The sequence below is a fragment of the Pteropus alecto genome, unplaced genomic scaffold, assembly GCF_000325575.1.
Source record: "Pteropus alecto unplaced genomic scaffold, ASM32557v1 scaffold156, whole genome shotgun sequence".
Lineage (NCBI taxonomy): Eukaryota > Metazoa > Chordata > Mammalia > Chiroptera > Pteropodidae > Pteropus > Pteropus alecto.
Genome location: NW_006437746.1, coordinates 2,013,841 through 2,037,185, shown reverse-complemented (window position 1 = coordinate 2,037,185; position 23,345 = coordinate 2,013,841). Strand labels below are relative to the sequence as shown.

The 23,345-nt window shown below is 56.8% G+C and overlaps 3 protein-coding genes across 3 annotated transcripts in view; 2 read left to right on the top strand and 1 right to left on the bottom strand.

Moving 5' to 3' along the window:
- The window catches only part of CCDC13 (coiled-coil domain containing 13), a 43,658-nt gene extending 36,122 nt beyond the window's left edge, over window positions 1-7,536 (top strand). Inside the window, exons 14-16 of the mRNA XM_006914827.3 lie at window positions 4,285-4,439; window positions 6,680-6,794; window positions 7,377-7,536. Of these exons, the coding sequence (XP_006914889.1) occupies window positions 4,285-4,439; window positions 6,680-6,794; window positions 7,377-7,536 (430 nt within the window). The remainder of the gene's footprint in view (window positions 1-4,284; window positions 4,440-6,679; window positions 6,795-7,376) is intronic.
- Window positions 7,537-14,697: 7,161 nt separating this feature from the next.
- Window positions 14,698-22,289, top strand: HHATL (hedgehog acyltransferase like). The gene is made up of 11 exons (XM_006914826.3): window positions 14,698-14,803; window positions 15,186-15,253; window positions 15,763-15,876; window positions 16,010-16,204; window positions 16,521-16,730; window positions 17,350-17,521; window positions 17,978-18,122; window positions 18,250-18,285; window positions 21,237-21,438; window positions 21,806-21,947; window positions 22,152-22,289. The coding sequence occupies exons 1-11, from the start codon at window positions 14,698-14,700 to the stop codon at window positions 22,274-22,276; spliced, it is 1,515 nt and encodes a 504-aa protein (XP_006914888.1). The 3' UTR covers window positions 22,277-22,289.
- KLHL40 (kelch like family member 40) overlaps window positions 20,059-23,345 on the bottom strand; it is an 8,675-nt gene continuing 5,388 nt past the window's right edge. Inside the window, exon 6 of the mRNA XM_006914825.2 lies at window positions 20,059-23,165. Within this exon, the coding sequence (XP_006914887.1) occupies window positions 23,054-23,165 (112 nt within the window). The 3' untranslated portion in view covers window positions 20,059-23,053. The remainder of the gene's footprint in view (window positions 23,166-23,345) is intronic.

The window sequence follows — 23,345 nt, the reverse complement described above, 5'->3', positions numbered from 1 at the left end:
AGAATGGTTCTGCTTTTGTTACTGTGGAGCTTTGGGGGTTTCAATGGTCTCTGGTTGGTGCTTTATGCGAATTTGTTGGTTTAGGATTTACGAAACACATGAGCGCTTTGCTTGTGCACAATTTTCTCACGATCCGTACTTTTTGTCCCCCACCAAGGCCCTGGTAGGCTGCGGGCTTCCTTCCCACTTCCCTGGCTCATAGATGGACAGTGTCTCAGTCCTCTTATCGGAAACAAGGCATGCTTTTGAGGCTTCCGGAATTATACAGAGAACTCGCTTGCACCTTGCTGCCTTGTCTGAGCCCAAGTTTATGTCTTCTGCTCTCATACTGGCATTAAAACCCCTGCCTCATGCTATTGGAAGTTTTATTAGTTTCGCTGTTACAAACGTATTCTTACTTATTGCAAAAAAGCCTCTTTTTTCCGCCCCCAATTTCCCGTTCCTCACAGAAAAGAACTATTAGAACTTCCAAAATGTTTTCTTTGCACATCCAAAAGTATGCATGCATATAAGTGTATACGTATATACACAAATATGCACATATATGTTATTAAAATAACAAATATGCACACACGTTATAAAAACGACACACGTTATTAAAAGATGGACTCACACTAAATACATCTTTATATTTTCATGGAGTGTATCAGCATCATGACTTTCTAACAGTGGAATTGCTGAATCAGAGAACATGCACATTTAAAATGTTTACAAATAACGAATGGATAATTGCACTTTTAAAATGAATCAATTTACATTCCCACCAATAATGTGAAGGAAGTATTGACCATTTCCCCATACCCTCCCCTATACTGAGTTTTATCAATCTTTAACATTTTCGCCAGACCAATAAGGAAACACTAAGATCTCATTGTTGTTTTTATCTACTTTGCTATAACCAAAAGTGGGGATGAGCATGTTTTTCACATGTTTATGACCTTTTACATGTCCTTTTCTGTTAACTGCCTGTTTATACTATTGCATATTTTTAGTGAATTCTTTCTATTTTTTCTTTACATCTGTAAAGAGCTCCTTACAAATTATGTACATAGTCTTATGTACGTAATGTATAATACCGAGTATGTTTGTCTTCATAGAGATCTGGTCTCATTTGTATAAATTAATTCCTGCGTAGGGGCACCCCCTTATCTGAGTATTCTTCATCAGCATCCCAACAATGATAGTCCCCACGAAAGCAAATTTTTAACATCAAAACATTCACCGATGACTTTACTGCTTAATATTTATCCCTTCGCACTGCCATTGGATCTAACTCTTAAAATAGAATGAAAAATCAGTTCCAAAGTAAAAAGGCGAATCTCTACAAATATTTGGAATTTCATGAGGTTGATGCACACGGTGCTGGAGAGCTGTTAGAATCACGCCCAGAGCCATTGCCAAACGAAGGTCTAGCTGTGTTGGTTAGCCCAGTTAATGAAGAAAATAATAAAGAAGAAAAAATCCGTGAGAACGAAGACTGGTCAAAAGAGAATAACCAGAACACCAGTGGGTCTGAGAGGTCTTGAGGAGAACCTGAAATCGAAGGGCAGGCTGCTGCGGGGAAGGAGTGAGAAGCACCTGGCTCTGTGCGTGTTTGGAGGAAAAGCTGTAGGGCCTGCTGATGAATTAGAAGCTGGAAGCAGCCAGGAAGAAAGAAAAGGCAAGAGTGACAAGTGACTCCGGGTTTTTTGGCCAAGGTCCTGCCTGAGTGATGGGTGACAGTTACCAAGATGGGGAAGGCACGTTTGGGGGAGAAGGAGAGAAATTCAGAGTGTGGTTGTTCCTAAATTTTATAAGAATTCAGAAAGTGCCTTAGCGTTTTATATGGCGTTTGCTGTTATTTTCTCTTACTATTGCCCCCATCACAAAGGGAATACAAACTTAAACAAAATGCAGGCATTACTGAAATATGCAATAGAAAAATCAAAGCCCCTCTCCCACGGATAACGAACTAGTCAATATCCGCTGCATAGTCCTAAATTTTAATTCGTCAGCTAGATTACATTAGCGTTAATATTTGTTTTTAATTTTTAACTTGTTACACATTTTAAAATTAGATCATATATTTTGCATAGCCGGCTATGTATTTCACTTAGTAATATATTGCAGACATTCTCTTCACGTCGTTAATCCACTTTGATTTATTTACCAGTTATTTACAAAAGGGTATTAAATGTATCCGTGCGGCACTTGCTCCTTTTCTCCAGTCCCGTGACTCGGAGCTCTGTCCACGTTCGTACGTACAGATACATAGACAGCCTCCTCCTTTTTTCTCTCTAGAGCAGTGCTGACCAGTAGAACTTTCTGTGACGATGAGACGTTCTCTCTCAGTGCCGGCCAAAGCAGTAGCCATTTAGCACTTGAAATGTGGCTGGTGTGACCGAGGAGCAGAATTTTAAATTTTATTTAATTTTCATTCATTTAAATTTAAATGGCTAGCTGGTGGACACAAAGCTGGCGGCCCCTGGGTTGACCAGTGCAACTCTCTCATTTTCCATCGTATTCCATGGTAGGAATATGTTACCACTTACTTTGTCTTTCCCCTGTTGAAGGATCTTCAGGTTGAGTTTTTTTGGCTTTTACAAAGAGTTTCAAGGAACGTGCTTAAAGAAGTTCATGGCCGTGTACTGTGTGAGCACACAGTTCTGTGTCAGTAGTTGTTAGTGCTCAAAATTGTCACTATTCAGTTTCTTCTTGACTCTCTACCAAAGCAGAAAGATCATTTTTGCCAACACTGAATTTCCAGGCTGCCGCTCTAATCTGAATGACTATGTAAACTTTGCCGTGTTAAATCTTGGGGAGTCCTGGCCTTCTGGCCTAGCCTTTAGTGTCACAGAAGTCTCAAATGCCACGCCTAGCCACAGGAAGGACCTCAGCCCCAGCCCTAGTGAGATTAAACAAATCCTTCACATGAAATAATCAAATAACAGGGCCTTCGAGGCCCATGAATTCATGACAGGCACATAGAAAGTAATAATAGTAATGCACGGAAAGCAATAACTACAAAAAAAAAAAAAAAACAATTAAAGAAATAAAATAGAACGGTTATGTTTCTAATGTAACCTTCTGTGGTAAACAAGATTTTGTCCCCCATGCCCTTTGCTTTCTGCTGTTGTGACTGTGAATACTTTATTTTATATGGCAAGAACGACTTTGCAGATGTAATTTGCCTTATGGACCCTAAAATAGGAAGATTATCCTGGATTACCAGGTGGGCCCGATCTAATCACTTGAGCCCTTAAAAGCAGAGAAATTTCTCCAGCTGGGGTCAGTCAGGGAGATGCTGCAGAAGCCAGAGAGATTCAAAGCATGATAAGGGTACCTGGCTGGCTTTGAAGACGGAGGAGGCCAAGTGGCCCCCTAAAAGATGAAAATGCCACCACCAAGGAAGACCAGGTGCTGTAGGCGTAAAAAATAAAAACATAAAAAATAAAGATAAATAAGGGATTGTAAGCGGACGAGGTCCTTGCAATCTGTGAGGTCAACCAAGGGTTGCCTCGCCTGAAAAATAAAAGAGAATGCCTCAGCCAACAACAAGCAGGAAAAAGGGACCTCAGTCTTTCATTCGGAGCTGAATTCTTCCCACGACCCGAATGAGCCTGGAAGCGGATTCTCCCCCAGAACCTGCAGGTAAGAGCCTAGGTCAGCAAGCATCTTGATTCTGGCTCACTGGAACTCAGAGCTGAGAAACCAACAGAACCTGCCGAACCTCTGACTTACAGAACTGTGAGAGAATAAATCAGCGTCGTTTTAAGCTGTTAAGTTCGTGGCGATTTGTTACAGCAGCAATAGAAAACTACTACACCACCTCATGTTAATTCAGCCAAAAAAATCGTAGTATAACCACATTGGAAAGTGGACGGGCAATTCAATTTGGTAAGGGAAGAGTACAGAAATAAAACTAAATTCTCATGTTGCATGGCAGGAAGTCAAAAGATTATATTTAAACCTTAAAAACTAACAGCATGAAAAGAAAAGCATCTGTGGAAAGAAGGCAGTAAATAGTCACAGAAGCAGCTAAAAGTGTTAGAAGCGGTTGCTTCTGGCAAGCAGGAACGGGGAGCGAGGAGGAGTGGGGAGGGTGCAGATTTTTTTCATTTTAAGCCTTGGAGAGAACGATATGATTTTTAAATGCATGTTCCTATGTTCCCGCAACAAAAATAAAGAACAAGTCCCACCACCGCCAGTGTAAGGCGTGCCCACCTCTTTGAGAGCCCGAGCAGGTGCGCTGGGGGCCGCCCCTGCCTGCCGGGCAATGTGGCAGCCCTTCTTCGTCCCTGCCAGGGTGGAGGACAGCAACGGCAGGCTCCTGGAGTCAGAGAGGAAGCTGCAGGAGGAGCGGCTGCGCGCCGTGGTGCTAGAGCAACATCTGGAGAAGATGCGCCTGGAGCCGGGGAGGACGCCGGCCTCTCAGAGGGCAGCTTCCAGGAGCAAAGCAGGTAAAGGCTGGACCAGGGGCCCCGGTGGCTGCTGCGGGGAGGGGCCTTGCGGCTCGTGGAGGCGCCGATCGGCAGTACCCCTTCTGCCTTGAGAGGGAAAGGTGGGAACCAGAGGCCTCCTTCCAGGTGGGGCTCTGCCGGCCCCTGCTGCTGCGCGTCCTCTCCTGGCCTCCTTGTCAGACCCAGGAGTCCCAGAGCAGCATAGGCCCCGGTGGCCCGGTGGCCCAGGCCGTTCGTGTAAGGTGGCAGTGCCCTCGCTGAATGCCTTCGGCCACCTAAGCCAGTCTAAGGTGGCTGCTTCAGCTTCCCCACCAGCAGTAGGAAGGGCAGAAGGGCAGGGGACACCCTGCTCCTCGCCTTTTGAGGAAATGACCCTGACGTTGCTTTCCTCCCCTGGGCCGACCCCAGTCGTATGACCATGCCCAGCTCTGGAGGGAGCTTTACTTGTCCAAAACTAAAGGTCTGTTGCTCCAACACCGTGGTGCTCAAGGTTTGGTCTCCAGACCAGCCGTGTTAGCATCTTGTGGGGCTCGGGCAAGCTAGGGGTACAGACTGCCAGAGCCAGAAGCCATTTCCGGGGTGGCCGACTCCCAGGGAGGAAGCCTCTCCAGTGTCTGACATCCCCGTCCCAACCCCCACAAGACCCTGGGGTGCAGGTGCCGTCCCCACTGCCCTGCCTCTCAACGCCCCAGGCCTCCCCCCATCTCTTCTCCAGCAAAGGACACTCGGACTTTTGTTCCCAGCCCAGATGAGATAAGAACGTTTCAGAAGAGAGACACAAAGGCGGAACTGTGCTCGTCTGCCTTTTCTCACCAGCAGGGCCCAGGACTCGAGGGGCCTTCCAGGCTCTGCTGAGGGGCCGAGTTAAGGAAGGTCCTGGGGCGTAGCCCTGCCTACCGTCAGGAGCAGGTCCCCTCGGGATGTGGTGTCTCCTGGCCTTGGGCTCACCTCCTGGCCAGCAGCCAGGCTCCTCACCGGGGAGGGCTAAGCCATGGTGGGAAAAACTACCTTGATCCTGCCTGGACAGTGAAGAGCGACTGCCCAAAAGTGCCCATGTGGCCTCTGCCACCTGCTGGCCTGGGACATGGGCAGAGCAACACTCCTCTGGGAAGCACAGCGCACCGCCCCCCGCAATCTGTAAAATGAGGAGGACCCGATTCTGGAACGTGGTCCCTCGTGGCAGTTCCACTCCAGCGGGGAAGAGAGATGACATATAAATAAACCAGGAAAAGACGTGATAGGTCAGATGGAGGCAGGTGCTCTGGCTTGAAGCGGAGGAAGGGGCCAAGCTGTCTGAGAGAGCAGCTGTTTTCTATAGGGTGACCAGTGAAGACCTCGCCGGCCGACGCGTTGACATCTGAGCAGAGGTGGTGGCAGCGGGGGATGGGGCACGGGAGCACGAGGGAAGAGCATGTGCCAAGGCGTCGCTCCGGGAGCCTGGCCGGAGGCTCGGAGGAAGAGCAGGGAGGCGGCGGAGCTGGAGAGTAGTGAGGGACAGAACTGGGACGTGAGGTCAGAGAAGTCACGGGGTGCCGAGGAGGTGGTCCAAACACGCAGGGTCTTGAGGGCTACGTGTGAATTCACCCAGGTCTCAAAAAGTTCCAGAAGCAAGAACTATCATCCTCAGAACTCAGAGAGGTGGATGATTTACCTGAGGCCACACAGGAGGGGGTGAGAGCCAGGCCTGCTGATGCCAGGTGACTTCCCCCGGGCTACATCACTCCTGAGGGGCTCTTCCGTGGAGTTCTTCTGATGCTGTGATCGTGCCCAAGTTCTCCGCCAGCTGGGCTTTGATCTCTTTTTTTGAGCATTCTGTGGTCCCTGGCCCCAGCCACCCTGGACCCTCTGTAGGTATGTCTGAGAGAGGGACTGGAGGGAGGGCCTGGAGGGAGGGCATCAGATAAAGTGACAGCCTAGACTCAGGCTCAACCTAAGGCCAGACCTCAGGCCCAGCTACCTTCCAGAAACTCATGAGGTACAAAGATGGAGGGAGTAACAAGAGGAACTACCCTGGTCCAAAGTCAGTGCTACGGCAGAGGCCAAAGCCAGGGTCCCGGGGAACGCAGAGCAGACATCGTGGAGGGCTTCTGGAGGGTGGCAGCCTTTGTCCTGCACCTTGAAGGAGGTATAGTATTTCAACGAGTGGAAAAGCAGGAAGTGGGCAGCTGGGGGGAGGAGAAGGAGAGTGAAAACACAGGGCCATGGCTTCGTCACAGAAAGTGGCCACTGCTGCCCCACAGGTCTGCCCGCCTCTAACACCAGGCACAAACCGAATGAGAGCGAGAGGAAGGACCCGTCTGTCGCCCAGCTCTCCAGCGTGCCCATGGAGTCCCAGATGGAGGAGCTGACCACCAGGTGCTCCCGGCCCCGTCTTCCTGAGGGTGGCGTTGTCTGGGTAGAGGTGCTTTGATGGGCAAAAGGATGATGTCCACCCCCACCGCGCCCCTTGACTTCTGTTTGCCCAGAAGGCTGATCTTTCTCCGTCGTGGGTTGTAGGCCTACAATTCAGCCTCTGGCCACCAGTGGGCAGAGAAACTTAGCCATGACTGATGACCCCTAAGTCCCAAGAGAAGTTTTATTAAGCATGGGTTGCGGAATCCACTTTTCTCATTCAGTTAAATCTTTTAAGGTCAAATGCAGTGATGGGGCAGGAAGGAGGGGAGCCACTCCTTGTGCCATCCTTGAGGCGGCCAACATTTGGGGAGCAAACAGGTGCCAGCTGCAGGGCTGTGGGCCGGCCCGGAGAGGAATCCCACATGGTATTCTCCCAAAGGTCTGTGGGAGGAGGGGACAGGCCAGAGAGAACCCTGAGCCTGAAGAGCAGCCGTGCTGTCAGCGCTCCCCCCACCCCACACACACACACACAGGGTCCTTGGTACAGGCGTACACACATGCACCAGCTCGGGCTGCACTGAGCCCTCTCTCCATGCGGTCCAGGCTGGCCATCCAGGTGGAGGAGAATGAAATGCTGAAGGCTGCCCTGGCCAGCGCTCTGCGGGGAAAGGAGGAGGACTTCCGTATGTACCACGAGACCCTGGGCCAGGTGAAAGGGGTCTTCCTGCAGGCCCTGCGGCAGCAGAAGGCGGACAAGCACTAGGACGGTGTCCCCGTGTCACCCTGGCCACACAGGGCAACCTCAGGCCCTAAAAGGACAAGCCTCTGTCGAAGGATGCCACCTGCTCCCGGAAGCCAAGCGGGAGCGGCCAGCTCGGCCCCTTCTCCTGGAAGAGGCCCCCCGAGGGTGACAGAGCCAACATATCAGGCCAGGAGGGAAAGGGAGGAGCCCCGGGCAGATGTGGCTGTGACAGGGAAGGGCCAGCAAGAGCTCTGGGACAACAAGCCGCTGTGGACAGATGCCGTCCGCTGGGCAGGTGCTTATCGCCCTTGTCCTAGGGCCCAAGGGGCCCCTGCGTGCCCACGTGGCTCCGTATACACAGGAGAGCCCTCGTGCTCGGGGCTGGGAGCACCCTCCAGGCCACCCAGCCCCACCCCGTCCCTATACCTCTCTCGGCCTCATGGCTCCGTCCAAGGCCATCCGCACCCTCTGCAGACTTGGGGCACCACACTCTCAGCCACCTGTCGGCCCACGCCTCAGCGCTCTTCCTTAGATGCAGACCCTCGGACTTGTAATAATAATGATTCTTTTTATAATCACTGCAGCTCCCAGTGAGTGAGCATCTACTGTAGAGACCTCACCCTATCTAGTCCTCTAGTAACCCAGGGGGTTGTCACCCTATTTTACAGATGAGGAAACTGAGGCTCACAGAAGGAAGCTGAGGTAATATTTAACCCTGGCCAGCCTGACCCCAAAAGCCGGGTCCTCTAGTTGGCAGATGAGCCAGGGCAGACGTGCCCGCCCCGCTGCTGGGCAGCTCCGCTCCCAGCCAGCTGCTCCAAGAGCTGCCTCCACGTGCTTCCAGAGGCTGCAGCCGGTGGCCGCTGGTGGCAGGGGGCAGAGGTGGGACTGGGCTGGAGCTTCAGGCAGGAGGATTTTTGAGCCAGTGAGTCTAGGCGAAGGTGGTGCACCACCCTCGCTGCAGTGCAGGGGTGAGCCGGGAGATCTGCAGCCAGAGAGCCCCCAGGCCTGACCCAGACACCCTGACCACGCCTGTGCACACGCAGGTGCACATGCAGATGCAGGCGTACACAGACACCAGACCCGGGAGCACCGACGGCACGTGTACACGCACGCATACCCACAGACAGTGCCAACCCCACACTCAGGCCCCCCACAGAGGCCCACGCGCGCACAGCAGGCACGTGGCTGTAGACGCGCATTCCCACGCATGAATAACAGTCCCCGTGTCACTTGTGCAGTGACTCACAAACAGGGGTGCACATACTGGGAAAACACCCCTCCCCAGGGGAAGCCAGCTGGGGCTCCTGGGACCCTGTCTGCTCAGGCCCTTCCTCGGGACAGGGCCGTGGAGGGACTCCATGCCGAACCCCCAGTCAGGGAGGCCCTCACCCTGCCTGGCAGACCAAGGAAGGCTGTCAGCAAGAAGCCGCTGATTCTGATGGGTCTCAAGGCCGGTGAGAAGGAAGAGCTTTTCTCTGATTCCCGGCCAGGCAGAGAGCGAGGGCGAAGGTCAGTGTGGGGCGGGGCCTGTGTGATAGGAGTGGGCCCAACGCAGTCCCAACACCAGGACGATAGTTGTCACCCGCCTTCACCGGCTGGCTCTGGGGACCCCTGGGATTGATCTGAGTGCGCAGGGGTGCAGTGGAGTCCCTGAGGGAGAGAAACAAGCATAGGACCAGCCATCCTTCCTCAGGGGTCACCTCAGATGCTGTCCTTCCTGTCTCAGGGCTGCATCTGAGAGAGCAAGGGGCACCCTGTCCCAGGGTCCGAACAGATGGGGGTGAGTGGGACAGATTTCTTTCCCCATTCACCAACTGTGTGACCTCAGGCAAGTTCCTAAACGTCCCTGAGCCTCCATGCCCTCATCTGTAAAACGGGGACAATAATAGAACCCTTCCTCCAGGGCTGCCATAGGTGTCAAAGAATAACTCAGAGACATGTAACTGATTATTAGCTTGCTGTTTACTTCTGTACAAGGGACGAGTATCGATAGACTGATTTCAGTCCACAGAGATAAAAACAGAATTTACGTAAAAGAGAGGAGGGCAAAGTTCAGTCAGGCATAGTAAATCTAGTTTGTACGTTTTTGGGTAAACTGATTAGCCGGCATCTTGCAGAGATCGGTCTGGGCATTCAGTCCTTGCTTAGGCCAGAGGTGGGTATAAAGACAGCTGTTAACAGTTTACGGAGTCTACGGGCAACCTCGCGAGCTTTGCTGTGGAGCTGTGGGCCAGGGGTCCCTGTCACGTCTGCTGGTACCTGCCATCAGCGCCCCAGCTTACTTAGACCAGGTCTGCTCCATCCCCCATCAGACTCCCTCTTCAGGAGTCACTGAATTAAAAAGTGCCAAGGGCTAGAGTAGCAGCTGGCACACAGAAAGCGCTCAATAAATGTTAGCCTTAGTACTACCTCTATTAGTTCAACAAGTACTTATCGAACAGCTCCTCTGCCCCAGGCACAGGGGTGCCGGGTGAGTCCCAGGCCCCCATCCACCCAGCTGGCCTGCCATCGGGATCAGCGAGTGCCACCTGCACGCCAGCCTCTCGGGGCCTGTGAGGGACCCCCGGTGAACCTGACTTGCTGCAGCTCTCACGGAGCTCCTGGTCCAGTCAGAGAGGCCTGGGAAACAGAGGGCCGCGTCAGGTGGGAGGGTACAGGGTCGGGGTAGTGTGGCACCTCAGAGCCTCCCACCTCCCCTGCTTCAGCTCCCAGGCTCATTGCCCAGATCTGGGTGGGGAGGGGGCTGTCCACATCTCCCTAAGGTTTGAGTGGGGGAGGGTGGAAGGGGAAGGCCCAGGTGAGCCTGGGAACAGGATTTTTAAAGGAAAGAGGGGTTGTCAAAGGGACCAAGGGCAGGGTCCCTGCAGGAGCTAGCCCAGGTGGGCCAAGTGGGGAGTGGGACAGCCTGGTCCGTTCGAGTGAATGCCCGGGGTCCCTCCTGAGCAGCACCATCTGTGCCTGGGGTCCTGAGATGACCTTCCCAGCCCCCAGGCAGCAAGAGGGCTGGACATGCTTTTCACAATTGGGAACATGTGCCCAGAGCCACAGGTGGTAGGGGGAGGGGCAAGGGCAATCAGAGAGGCCTCACGTGTGAACTCTCCCTGGCTGCACCCCAGGTGGGGGCCGCAGTCCTGGGCGCTCAGGTTCCCGCACTGACAGGTGAGACCCAGTTGAGCCGTGGGTGTGGCTTGGCCACTGTCCCCGTGGGGCCTCTGGGGCACTACAGCTGAGCTGGACAAGGCTGCAGTCTGGCTCAGGCTGACCCGAGCCCCTCCTCCGAGCCCCCACATCCAGTGTCTAGAACCAGCCTCTCCTCCCCATCTCCTCCCACAGCCGGTCCACCTCCACCACCCACAAGGGAGTCCCTGCCTGCCCACCCGCTCTGCACACATGCTGTCTCCCCTGCAGTCCCTGAGCCTTACGCACACACACACACCATACACACATCACACGCAACACGTGCTGTAGACAACATACAATGCAAAACATAAGCACAGATCCCACACACGACCAACACAAAACAGTTATACACACATGCAGGACACTTTCCCCACAATTTTACCTTGAACAATAACAACAGAACACTAAGAGATGAAAAGGAACTCTGCCCTCCACGCCTTTCCTAGTGGCTCTTGTGACATCTGCAAAGTGCCCCCAGGTCCTTGTGCTGGTCTTAACCCAGTCAGCTTCCTGCTGCTAGTTCTGTGGGCTGGCCACGCCAGGCACTCCTCCCAGCACCCCTCACACAGGGTGGGGCTGACCTTGGCCCTCCAGCTCCAAGTCCGAGGGGCCTCCCATGCCGCCCCACGTGCCCTGCTCCCTACAGACCCCACTGCGAGGGGCCAACCCGGTGACCATCTCCTGCTGTGTGTGAGTCCTGCCTCTCTGGGTCTCGGGAGTGGGAGGGCTTCTGTCTCCAACAGCCTCCCTTTATGACCGATTCAGTGAGCCAAGCCCTTGTCATGCACGTAGTGAGTTGTTGAACACCCGGAGAATCCAATATGGTCAGAGCCAGCAGCCTGCCCATTTATACGTGAGGATCTGAGTGAGGCTCAGAGAAGTGGTCACACCAGTGAGGTGCAGCTCAGGTTCAAGCGAACTGGCTTGATCTGTGCTCTTGACCATGGAGCCAAACCACCCTGTCTGCTTCCCCGAGACGTTCTCTTCGAGTGTGTGCCGGGGTCTCCTTGCTCCTTCCTCTGGGCCAGTGTATCTGATGTTTGGGGAAAAGCTCGTGGCCTAAAGGCACTGTGGGACAGTGGGAGTCTCTCCCCACTTCCCAGGCCTCACTCAGGCCCTGGAAGTGCCCCTGTTGGGGGTGGAGAAGCAGCCGCCTCTTCCCCTAGTCATACCCGAGCCCAGGGCTGTGGTTGCAATCAGCAGGGCCTCCAGGACCTGTCCTGTGACTGATGACAGTCACAGAGCTCCATCTGACCCCAGACTCCAGGCCTTGGCCCCCTAAACACATGTATGACGAGTCCTCCACTGACTCTGAGGCTGTCATCCCAAAGCGGGGCGAACTATGAGAGGTTCCTGTCCTCTCGGGGGTAGCCTTCAGGATATCTGCCCCCGTCAGGCAGGCTGGGCTGAGGCCTTGGCTGTGAAGGCCACGGTCCCCACCCCAAGCCCTTTCCCAGAGGAGTCCCAGTTGGTTCAGGGCATTACTGTCTGCCTCCACCCTGCCATCGAGAGGCTGCCACTCTAAGCACCCACTCAAGCCTGGCCAAGTAACCCTGCTCGCACCCCTCCACTTGGGCGAGTCCCCGTGGGGCTGGAGTACAGGGGCCCCCTCAGCCACATGTCTTGTGCCAGTTCCAATCCTACTAGACAAGTCAGTCCTCTCCCAGGCACTGGTGACTGGCCAGCCGGGACTCTTGGCATGACAAAATGGACCGGGTGAGGAGCTAGATGGTCTGTCCTGGGGTGGCCTTTGGGAGTTCACATGTAAAGGTGCAGGATGGAGTTCATGGAGATGAGCATGAAAGTGCATGCATGTGTGTGTGCGTGCGTGTGTGTGTCCATGGGGTGGGGGCCACCCGGAAGGCTTCCTGGAGGAGGAAAGGAGTTCCGACTAGCAGTGAGAGGGAGGCACAGCCTCTATGGACCAGAGGAGGCGGGTTGAAGTGAGGCCCAGGTGTCCCTGTCTCAGCCACTGGCCACCCCTTCCCCCTCCCCACCCCCCTCCAATATCCTCCCTGCGGCTCCCTGTGGCCAGCGGCTCTGCAGCACTCGGCTCTGCTCCACTCCACTCCGCTCAGCTTCGCTCCAGGAAGGCCACCTCCTCCCTGCCCTCCTCCTCCCCCTTCTCCTGCTGTCACCACTCACCGCTCATAGCCTCGAGAGGGTGGGGACCCCAGGGCTGGACACACCCCACCGTGGCCCCAGAGCCCAACTGGTCGGACGGACACGCAGTCGGACACAGGACCCCGGAGCCTCGAGGTGGGCAGTGTGCCAGGGTCCCTCTCAGCCTCCTCAAGGTCAGTGCCAGGCGGGGATGCAGGTACTCTGGGTCCTTTAGAACTTCGGAGCCCACCCCAGGCCCCTCATCCCAGACCTCAGGCCCCCAAATGGGCTTTGACCCCAAGGGTCCCTGAGGTAGGCCGGACCAGAGGATAGGGGGACCCCTGTGTCCATAAGCTGGTCCAGGTCCGGGGGTCTGTTGGGAGATGTCCCGGGCTAGAGACCAGCCCTGGCCCTGCTCACAGAGGCCTCACTGGGGACATCCCACACCGGCCATGGGGAGCTAAAATTGGAAAGTGGCGAGTGGGAGGCAGCTGACAAAGCTATTTCGCGGGCTCTTCACCGTGCTCCGATTTCAAGCTCCTGCTCCATTAACCTGATCCTTGGGGCCTCCCCACCCCCACCTGGCTGATGAGGAAGCACCTCAGCCCTCAGGCCGGCAGTGCAGAAGTGAGGCCCAGCAGACCCCCAGTGTGGGCAGGGGCAGTGGACTGTCTTCTCTTATCTGTGACTCTGGAGGAGCTTACTGAGAACACTCGACCCTGTCCCGGGTCCTCCGTGTGACCTTGACCCTGCCCCTCTCTGGTCCTCTGGTCCGTGCCCCCTCCATCTGTGTAACAGGGAGAATGCTGACTGTGGGGACCCAGGAGAGCTGTTTTCATAGTTGGTGAGGGAGAGCTGGGAGAGGGTCTGCGGAGGGAGGGAGAAGCATGCCAGCTACCTCTTGGCTCAGCCCAGACCGAGAGGCTACCGGGACGTATTCCTTTAATTTGGGCCCTGAGTCTGTTACCCACAGCGTCCTTGGGAAGGTCCTGGGCCAGGTCGGAGCCATATAGGAAGGGAATAGGTGCTAACTGAGGCTCCAAGAATGGACCAGTTTAACTCCTGGGACAAACTAGGCCTGATAGGAGGGAGTGGCTAGGCTCACTCTGAGCAGAATACTGGTCAGCACCTTGGACAGCGGCCAGCACCAGCCTGGTGACCACCTGACCTCACTCCAGCTACCCCAGGGCACTTCTTCAAATAGCACAGCCTCCAGCCAGCACCCAGGGCCTGAATACACCGAGCACTGAGAGAGTGGCCTGTGTCGGTGAGGCCTCCGACACAGGCAGGGACCAGGGACATGGCAGGCTGGGGCTCAGGGGCTGGTTGGGGCAATGGGGGTCAGTGAGAAGCTGGAGGCTGAACGAGAGAGATGGAGGCTTGGCGTTGTGGGCCAAACCTGGAGAGGTCACAGAAAGGAAAGGTGTCCCAGGAGGGTGTGGGAATTCGAGAAGGGACAGGGAGGGTGGTGGGCTTTTGTCGGGAGCTGAGGGAGGCTTACTGAGGGGGATGGGGACCCCCGGGAGCCAGAAACATAATCAAGGTGACGCAGGTGGGGTTTCTCCACTTGAAAGGCCCCGGAGGCCTTGGCAGGAGCAGTTTGAGCAGAGGGTGGGGACCTGTCCACCTGCAAGGTAGGAGGCGTGAATGAAGGCGAGAGTGGAGATTACGCTTCACTGGGAAAGGCAGGAGCTAGAGCTAGGACGGGGGGCCAGATGTCAGAGGGCCTGGGAGGAGTTGGGGATGGGGGGAGCGGGGAACGATAGCATGAGAGCCCCGAGGGGCAGGAGGGGCAGTCTCAAGAATGGGGCCCTCAGGACCTCAGTGGGGGACCACGAGGTGGGGCTAGGCAGCGGCGCCCTCACCGAGCCTGTCTCCCCCAGCCCCATCCAGGCTATGGGCATCAAGACGGCGTTGCCTGCGGCAGAGCTGGGCCTGTACTCCTTGGTGCTGAGTGGGGCCCTGGCCTATGCTGGCCGGGGCCTCCTCGAAGCTTCGCAAGGTAACAGTTGGGCTCTGGGCAGTGGGGTGGGGCCCTTCTCCTGGGGGCCTCCCAGTTCATACCAGCAGGGCCAGAAACTCAGAGGCTCCAGACCCAGGGTATTCCTTCAGCCCTGGGGGCTAGGCTGAGCCAGGTACGGTCACAGGGAGACACAGACGCACAGGCACTGACAGAGACCAGACGCAAAGCCACACAGAGAGGGAGAAACCCAGATGCTTGGGGAGAAATGGCCCCAGACACACGGTGAGGCCCAGAGAGAAGCAGAGGCAGAGAGGAACCCAGACCCGGCCCCCTCCCCCCGGGTGCATCCCCCCCACGCAGGGGCCGGCATGGGGGAGCGGGTGAGGGGTCTCCTCTCCCTGAGGCCACACTCTGTTCTCAGATGGGGCCCACAGGAAGGCCTTCCGGGAGTCCATGAGACCCGGCTGGGAATACATTGGTCGGAAGATGGTAGGTCCTCCCAGGGTCCCTGAGTGGCGTCCCTGACCCCTGGCACATCTCTCTGATCCCGAACCTTTCCTGACTCCCCCCATTCCAGATGTTCCCACGTAACAGAGGCCTCACAATGGGGCCTCTGGCTTGAGATTCAGCACCTCCAGTTTCTCCGCTGGCCCCTCCTATGTCCTCTTGGGGCCACATCAAGTCCCCCCATCCCAGACCCTGCTCATTTAATAAATTGAGCCGTGCCTTAGCAGGGGCCTCCAGCACCACCCCTCCCGGGAACAGCACACCCATGGTGGGTGTTAGGCGGTGGAGGGGGAGCTCCGAGGGGCGGGGCAGCCCTCACGCTGGTACTTCCCATCCCCTAGCCGGTACTTCCCAGGTACTCCCCTCCAGCATGGCTCTCCTCTAGTGCACAAGAAGGATGTGGGGGCTGGGATGGTGCGGGGACTCCGACCCACTAGGTGGCAGCACATCCTGCCCCCCGCCCCACCTTAACCTGCCGGGGCCTGCCCCAGGACGTGGCCGACTTCGAGTGGGTGATGTGGTTCACCTCCTTCCGCGATGTCATCATCTTCGCCCTCTCCGGACATGTGCTGTTTGCTAAACTCTGCACGATGGTTGCCCCCCAGGTAAGCACGACCTGAGCCACCCCAGCCTCCCCCCACCAGCTCCGTCTCAGCGACAGGGGTTGTGGGGACTCCGTGCTGGGGCCCCACCTCCGTGTGTGTGGACAGGTAAACGAAGCCTTCTCGCTGTCCACAGCTCCGCTCCTGGATGTACGCCGCCTACGGGGCCTTGGCTGTGCTGGGCACGATGGGCCCTCGGTACCTGCTGCTGCTACTCAGCCACTGTGTCGGCCTCTATGTGGCTTCACTCTCGGGTCAGCCTTGGCTCTGTCTTGGCCTAGGCATGGCCAGCCTCGCCTCCTTCAAGCTGGACCCCCTAATCTCCTGGCAGGTGAGAACTGGGGAGGGGCAAGGGTGGAGGGTGCAGGGGTAGGACCCCAAACCTCTCACCCCATCCAAAACCCAGCTGTCTCCACGCCTTTGACCATGGAGCATCCCTCACCTACACGGTGGTCAGCAGGGATGCGTGCGGCTTGGTCTCGGCTCTGTCCCGGCACTTACCCTGAGTCAGCCCTGAACGGCCCATGTTGACTGGCTCTGGGAGAGAAGAAGGGGCAGAACCGGGCAGGGCCCCTGTGGGAAGCTGGGTGGGCTTCCCGGAGACCAGGGGCGCCTGGTGAGCTGGCGGCCTGCTCTCTCCCATCCAGAACGGGTTTGTAACAGGCACTTTTGATCTTCAAGAGGTGCTGTTTCACGGGGGCAGCGGTTTCACGGTGCTGCGTTGCACCAGCTTTGCGCTGGAGAGCTGTGCCCACCCGGATCGCCGCTACTCCCTAGCCGACCTGCTCAAGTACAACTTCTACCTGCCTTTCTTCTTCTTCGGGCCCATCATGACCTTTGATCGCTTCCACAGCCAGGTGAGGGGACGCCCCGGGGGCTCCCAGAGCAGGGCTGGCTCTCCCTCTTTGGACAGGGACTTCCCAGGGCGGGCTGTGTCCCCATCCTCAGGCTCGACTCCAGGACGAAGCCACGACTCCCCTTCCTCAGACCCCCGGACTGGGCCACATTTCCCCACTCAGACAGGGATCGCGGGATGGAGATGTGTCTCCTCCCTCAGACAGGACTCTCCTCCTGCTTAAATGGGATTCCCAAGTGAGGCCTGGGTCTCCCTGGCAGGCTGTGAACCCTCCGGAGTGGCCTGTGTTTCCAGCCTCAGGCAGGGCTGTCAGGATGGAGCCAAGATTTCCCCCGCCCTCACACCCCCAGGCCGTTGGTGACAGGGATCGCGGGATGGAGATGTGTCTCCTCCCTCAGACAGGACTCTCCTCCTGCTTAAATGGGATTCCCAAGTGAGGCCTGGGTCTCCCTGGCAGGCTGTGAACCCTCCGGAGTGGCCTGTGTTTCCAGCCTCAGGCAGGGCTGTCAGGATGGAGCCAAGATTTCCCCCGCCCTCACACCCCCAGGCCGTCGGCGACTCCCCATTCAGACAGAGCCCCTCTGGCAGGGCTTGCCTCCTCAGACGTTTGGCATCCCCAGGTGAGCCAGGTGGAGCCGGTGAGGCGTGAGGGTGAGCTGTGGCACATTCGGGCCCAGGCGGGCCTCAGCGTGGTGGCCATCATGGCGGTGGACATCTTCTTCCACTTCTTCTACATCCTCACCATCCCCAGTGACCTCAAGTTTGCCAGCCGCCTCCCAGACAGCGCCCTCGGTGGGTGTGCGGGGTCTAAAACAGAGATGGGGGCTGGGCCGCCACCCCAGAAAGACAAACCCTCTGTTTCCTTAAGGCCTCAAGGCTGGCGGAGCTGACACCCCGAGAGGGTACAGCACCTATCCCGGGGTGGAGAGGCTGGGGGGTAGGGAGGAGGGTTTAGTTTTTGAAATGGTGGGACTTGTTAGCTTTGTATCAGACGGAGTCCTCCTCATTTCACTGGGGCGATGGCTGATTTCCATGACCCCATGGCATCTCCCTAGAGCAACCGGGGCCCAGGAAGTGGGCGGTGGGATCTCCGTGGGGGTGGTCCCGCTGCAAGGACCTGCTCCCGGACTTGGGGAGATTGTGTCGGAAGGGGAGGGCTGGGCTCAGTGCCTCGCCAGGATTTGCGTGCCGGGGGAGGGGAGGCCAGAGCAATACGCCCCCCGGGCAGTGACGATGTGCTGTCCCCAGCGGGCCTGGCCTACTCAAACCTGGTGTACGACTGGGTGAAGGCAGCGGTCCTCTTCGGCGTCGTCAACACCGTGGCGCGCCTCGACCACCTGGACCCACCCCAGCCTCCCAAGTGCATCACGGCTCTCTACGTGTTCGCAGACACGTGAGTGGGGCGGGGCGAGCGTCGGGGGGGACACGCCCCTGGGGTCCCCACCTCCCTTCGGCCTCTCGGCGCATGGCCCCGGGAGCCCCGTTCCCGTCTGATTCGCACCTCTGCCCGCCTCCCACAGGCACTTTGATCGCGGCATCAACGACTGGCTTTGCAAGTGAGTTGGGGTGCGGTGGGGAGATGCTCACAGCCATCTTGCCAGGGGTCTGAGCGGGGCAGTGCAGAGATCGGTCCACGTTTTAAAAAGATGGCCGCTGGGCCAGAGGAAGCAAGGAGGGCAGTGAGGAGGTCGTTGTGGAGGTCTAGGTGAAAGACACAGAAGTTTGAACTTGAGTGGAGCCTTAGAAGTGAGAGAAATGGTTGGAGTAGAGACACACAGCAGGTAGCCCGACAAGACTTGGCCACGAATTGGGGTCTCAGGAAGGAGAGGGTGATGACTTCCAGATTCCTATGGACAGCCTGGGGAAGGGTGGAGGGGCGGTGTCCAGAAAGGAGTTTCATGTGAGAAATGTCTGCTTGGAATCTGGGAGACATCACTGTGGAGGTTCGGGGAGGTGGTTGGGTCAGGGGTCCAGAGAAGTCTGGAGGACTGGTGGGGCTCTGCGCATCATGGGTGCGGGGCGGGGGGCCCTTTAAGCCTTCGGAAAGGAGAGAACGTAGAGTAAGAAGGGAAGGGAGATTGGGCCTGGGAGAACTCTGCTTCCGGGGAGAAGTAAGAGCCAGCAGGAAGGACCGAGGGGAGTGGCCGCAGGAGCAGGGAGAAAGTCAAGGCCCTGTGACACCCTGGAACGAAGAGGAGACCGTCCAGGCACGGTGGGGGCCCCTGGGTCAGACGCTGCTGGGGTCAAGGAAGCTAGAGACGGCGTTCGCGTTGGCGGCATGGAGGGTGTTCAGCCTTTCGCCGGAGAGGCAGAGGCAGGTGAGCAGCGAGAGGAAACTGAGGGATTACAGGGGACTGAATCCCTGTGGGGACAGCTCCTGGAAGGAGCCTGGCGCTGAGGGGGAAGACAGAGGACTGGCTCGAGGAAGGAGCGGGGCGTTCCACAGACAGGAAGTAGTGGCACATGCTTGGGCGCTGGGAGCAGTTATTCCAGAGAGAAGAAGAAGCTGGTGATGCTGGAGAGAGGGGTGATGGATGGAGTGAGGTCCCTGAAGAGGGAGGAGATGACTTCAGGACAGGGAGGAGGAAGAGAAGCCAGTGTGAGGCGGAAGGGTGGCTGGCAGGTTAACGCGGAACGGTGAGGGGTTCCACCTGAGGGCTTCGCTTTTCTCCATGAAGTAGGAGGCAAGGTCATCAGCTGAGAGAGGCAGGGTTGGGGTCATGGAAGGAGATAGTATCTGTGTGTCCTCCCCACTCCTGCCCAGGTCCCCCCACACCCACTTATACTTGGCAAGGGGAGATAAGGGTGGAGTGGTCACTACAGACCCTGGGAGAGAAACTTGAGCATCGAGAGCCCAGGTGGGGTCAGAGATAGTGGATTCATTGACTCTAATATGTGAAAGTGTGAGATTTTCCCCAGCAGCACTTAGCTTCTGAGGTGCAGGTGAGCAGAAAGTGAGAGACTGGGCTCTCCCAGATGCGTGAGAAGGAAGGGGTGGGGAATAAGGGGTTTGGGGTTATTCATAACGGTGACTCACTGCTAAGGAGGGTGGTGAAGATAGTAAAGAGGAGGGGTCACAAGATGAGGAAGGGCAGGTGTCGAAACTGGAGAACTGAAGCTGGGGGGCCAGGTCAGGAGGGGCTGGGGGGAGAATGGTAACTAGGAATGAGTGAAATTTCAAGTGGTGACAAAGTTGGGGTGTAGCCACGGGAGAGGGCGGCTGAGGCAGAGTGGAGAAGAGACCATTGGAAATGAGGAGGTCAAGGGTCTTCGCCTGAATTTATTTAACAAATATTTATTAAGCACCTACTATGTGCCAGGCACTGTTCTAGGCACTGGGGATACAGCCGTGAACATGGCAAAGACCCTGAACTCATGGAGCTTACAGTCTAGTGGGGAGAAACAGACCATAAACAGGTAAACGAACACATAAATAATTTCAGAGAGCGGTAAGCATTATGGAAAAAAAAAAAATAAGAAAACGGTGTAATTGGATGGAAGCTGCCCACGGGATAGGAGCTTTTTCAGTGGAGATCTGCACAGGCCTGTGGGATGACATTTGAGCTGAGACTTGATCAATAAGGGACTCTGGGGAAGGAAATTGGAGGCAGAGGGAACAAGCACAAAGGCCTCGAGGCAGAAACCAGCTCTGCGTGTGCGACAGACAGAGGCCAGTAAGGCCAGAACAGGGTGAATGCGAGCGAGCGAGCGGGCGGGCGGGCGGCGAGGTCAGGGAGGCAGACAGACACCAGACAACGTGGGGTCTTCCAGCCACAGCAGGAAGTTGTGTTTATTCGCACTGTAATGCGAAGCGACTGGGGGAGGGTTTGGTCGTGGAAGTGACACTCGTAAAGGATGCCTCTAGCTGCGGCGTGGAGAACAGATGGCAGGGGCGAGGGCAGAAGCAGGGAGCCAATTTAGGAGACTTGCAGTAATCGGTGTGAGAAGAGAAGGTTGCCTGGACTAGGGTGGTGGTGGTGGCCGTGGAAGGCGGTGGAGTGGCCAGGACTGCGTGGAGCCCATTGGATTTGCCGGCTCGGATGTGGGTGGAGAAGGAAAACGAGAGTCCCAGATGGCGCTAAGGCTTCCGGCCTACAACTGAGCGGATGGCGGTGCCATTAACTGACGTGGGGATGAAGCGGCTTTGGGCAGAGATGGGGGAATCAGTCATTCAGGTGAGATGTCTGGAGACAAGTGGCTATAGGAGTCGGGAGGAGACTGGGCTAAAGACACAGATGGGGGGCTCGCCAGCAGAGAGACAGCTTTCAGCCTTGGGTCTGCATGAGATCATCTGGGGACTGACTGAACCTAGCTAGAGAAGGTACAGAGTTCTAGGCTGAGCCCTCCACATTTTGAAGTTGGAAAGAAGAACAGCCCCCAGAGGTCAGGAATGTCGAATGTGCCAAGCGACAGCACTGAGGAAGGCTGTCCCTGCCACGTGTCCTTGGCCCACCCCCTGCCCGCTTTCTCCCACACGGCCCCCTCTCTTCTCCCGCCTTTCCCACAGGTATGTGTATGACCATATCGGTGGGGAGCACTCTGCGGTGATCCCAGAGCTGGTGGCCACAGTGGCCACGTTTGCCATCACCACTCTGTGGCTCGGGCCTTGTGATATTGTCTACCTGTGGTCAATCCTTAACTGCTTTGGCCTCAACTTTGAGCTCTGGGTACAGAAGCTGGCAGAGTGGGGGCCCCTGGCACGAATTGAGGTGAGCACGGAAGGTCTGGGGCCAGAGGTGGCTGGGTCACTGGAGGGGGTGGCGCTGCTGCTCTGTGGAGGCTTCCAGCCGCACTGAGCCCCCAGTCCCGAACTTTCTCACCACCGTCCTCCTGGTTGCCAGGACAATGGCTTACCCTGTGGGTACCTGGTCCCCGCTGCCTTCTGTGGGGTGTGGGGCATCCAGGCTTCCCCGTGTTGGTCGGGCCCTGCCCTCTCTCCAGTTTCCCATCTTTAGCCCTGAGGGAGCGCTGACCTGGGACTCTCAGAGACAGGCACACCCCCAGGACCTCTGACCACCCATGTCCTCTTTGCCCTGGACCTCTGCCGCACTGCCCATGCTTTCCTGACCCGGGCAGGCCTCGCTGTCGGAGCAGATGTCTCGCAGGGTCCGAGCCATCTTTGGGGCCATGAACTTCTGGGCTATCATCATGTACAACCTTGTAAGCCTGAACAGCCTTGAGTTCACAGAGCTGGTTGCCCGGCGCCTGCTACTCACAGGTGAGGGACAGAAGGGGAGGAGGGGAGGATACAGAACGTGCCAGGAGTTCACTTTGAGGACTGTGACCTTCTGAAATGCCTCCACCCCACCCCATTCCCCAGTGACTCAGCAGGAGGGGCCAGTCAGATGGGGAAAGGCATGGGGAAGAGAACAGTGGCCAAGGTGAGTGTCGCTCCCAGGCATCGATGACCTCCTCTCTGTAGGGTTCCCCCAGACCACCCTGGCCATCCTGTTTGTCACCTACTGTGGCGTCCAGCTGGTGAAGGAGCGAGAGCGAACCCTGGCGCTGGAGGAGGAACAGGAGCAGGACAAAGAAAAGCCGGAGTAGGTGGGAGGGGGAGGAGGGACGGGCTCTGCTCAGCTCTTCCTGGGCCCCGGCCCAGGCCAGACCACATGGGGCCCGACCGAGAGAATAAAAGATTTTTCTACCACAGTGCGGCTGCTCCCTGCCCTCTCCCCCAGCAGTCTCCTGGCTCCTCGTCCGTGCTGGATGAGGAGCTGGGGGTTCCGGGCCTCGGGGAGAGGGTCAAGCTCTTGGCGCACAGAGTGTGGAGGGGACACCTACATTAGGGCAGAAAACACTAACCTCCTGGGTGACCCGACAGCTGAACACTGAAGCCCTGACTCTTCAAACTAGCTAGTCACTGACTCTTGGGGCTCCCGATTCCAGACCCTGAGCTGCTTGCTTAGAAGGCACTTTATTCTTCTTATGGAAGGAGACTTATCTATGCTTCAGGGTACACTTGATGGGGACACTTTCCATCTGACAGGCAAGGAGTAAGTCCTGTGGGAAGTTTACCAGTACACACAGCCAGGCGGGGGCTGGGCCAGGATGCAGCCTGGGACATCTCCCTGTGGTTCCGGCTCATGGACCAAGAACAGGGGGATATGGAGACACCGGAGAGGCCTAAAGGTCTTCGTCCCTGCCCCTAAGGCTAGGACGAGGCAGCTATTACCTTCCCTGGCTGAAGCAGCCATGCGGGCACCACGACAGATCCAGGTGGACTCTGGCCTCTCCCAGCCTCCTCCCTGGAGCCCCAGGAAGGCGCAGCCTGTGCGGGCCACAGGTTTGGGAGGGATGCTTAGTTCAGACCCTCTGGGCTGGTCACATCTTGGTCAGGCGCAGCACGTTGAGCCGCACAGGTAGGAAGGTAGCGCCTGTGGCATAGGCAATCTCCCGCAGCACGCCCTCCCACTTCTTCTCATCCTCATTGTATCTGGGGGCGGGAGCGACAAGGAGCTTGTGTGGGACCCAGCAGGAAGGAGTATCTGGGCACACTAGGCCCACCCCTGAGAAGTGCTCCCTCACCCCAGCCACACCCCATCTCTAGGAAGATCTGCCCCTGGAGAATTCCTCTGCTCTGGGAAAGGGAGCCCCCCACAAGGCCCACCCCCAG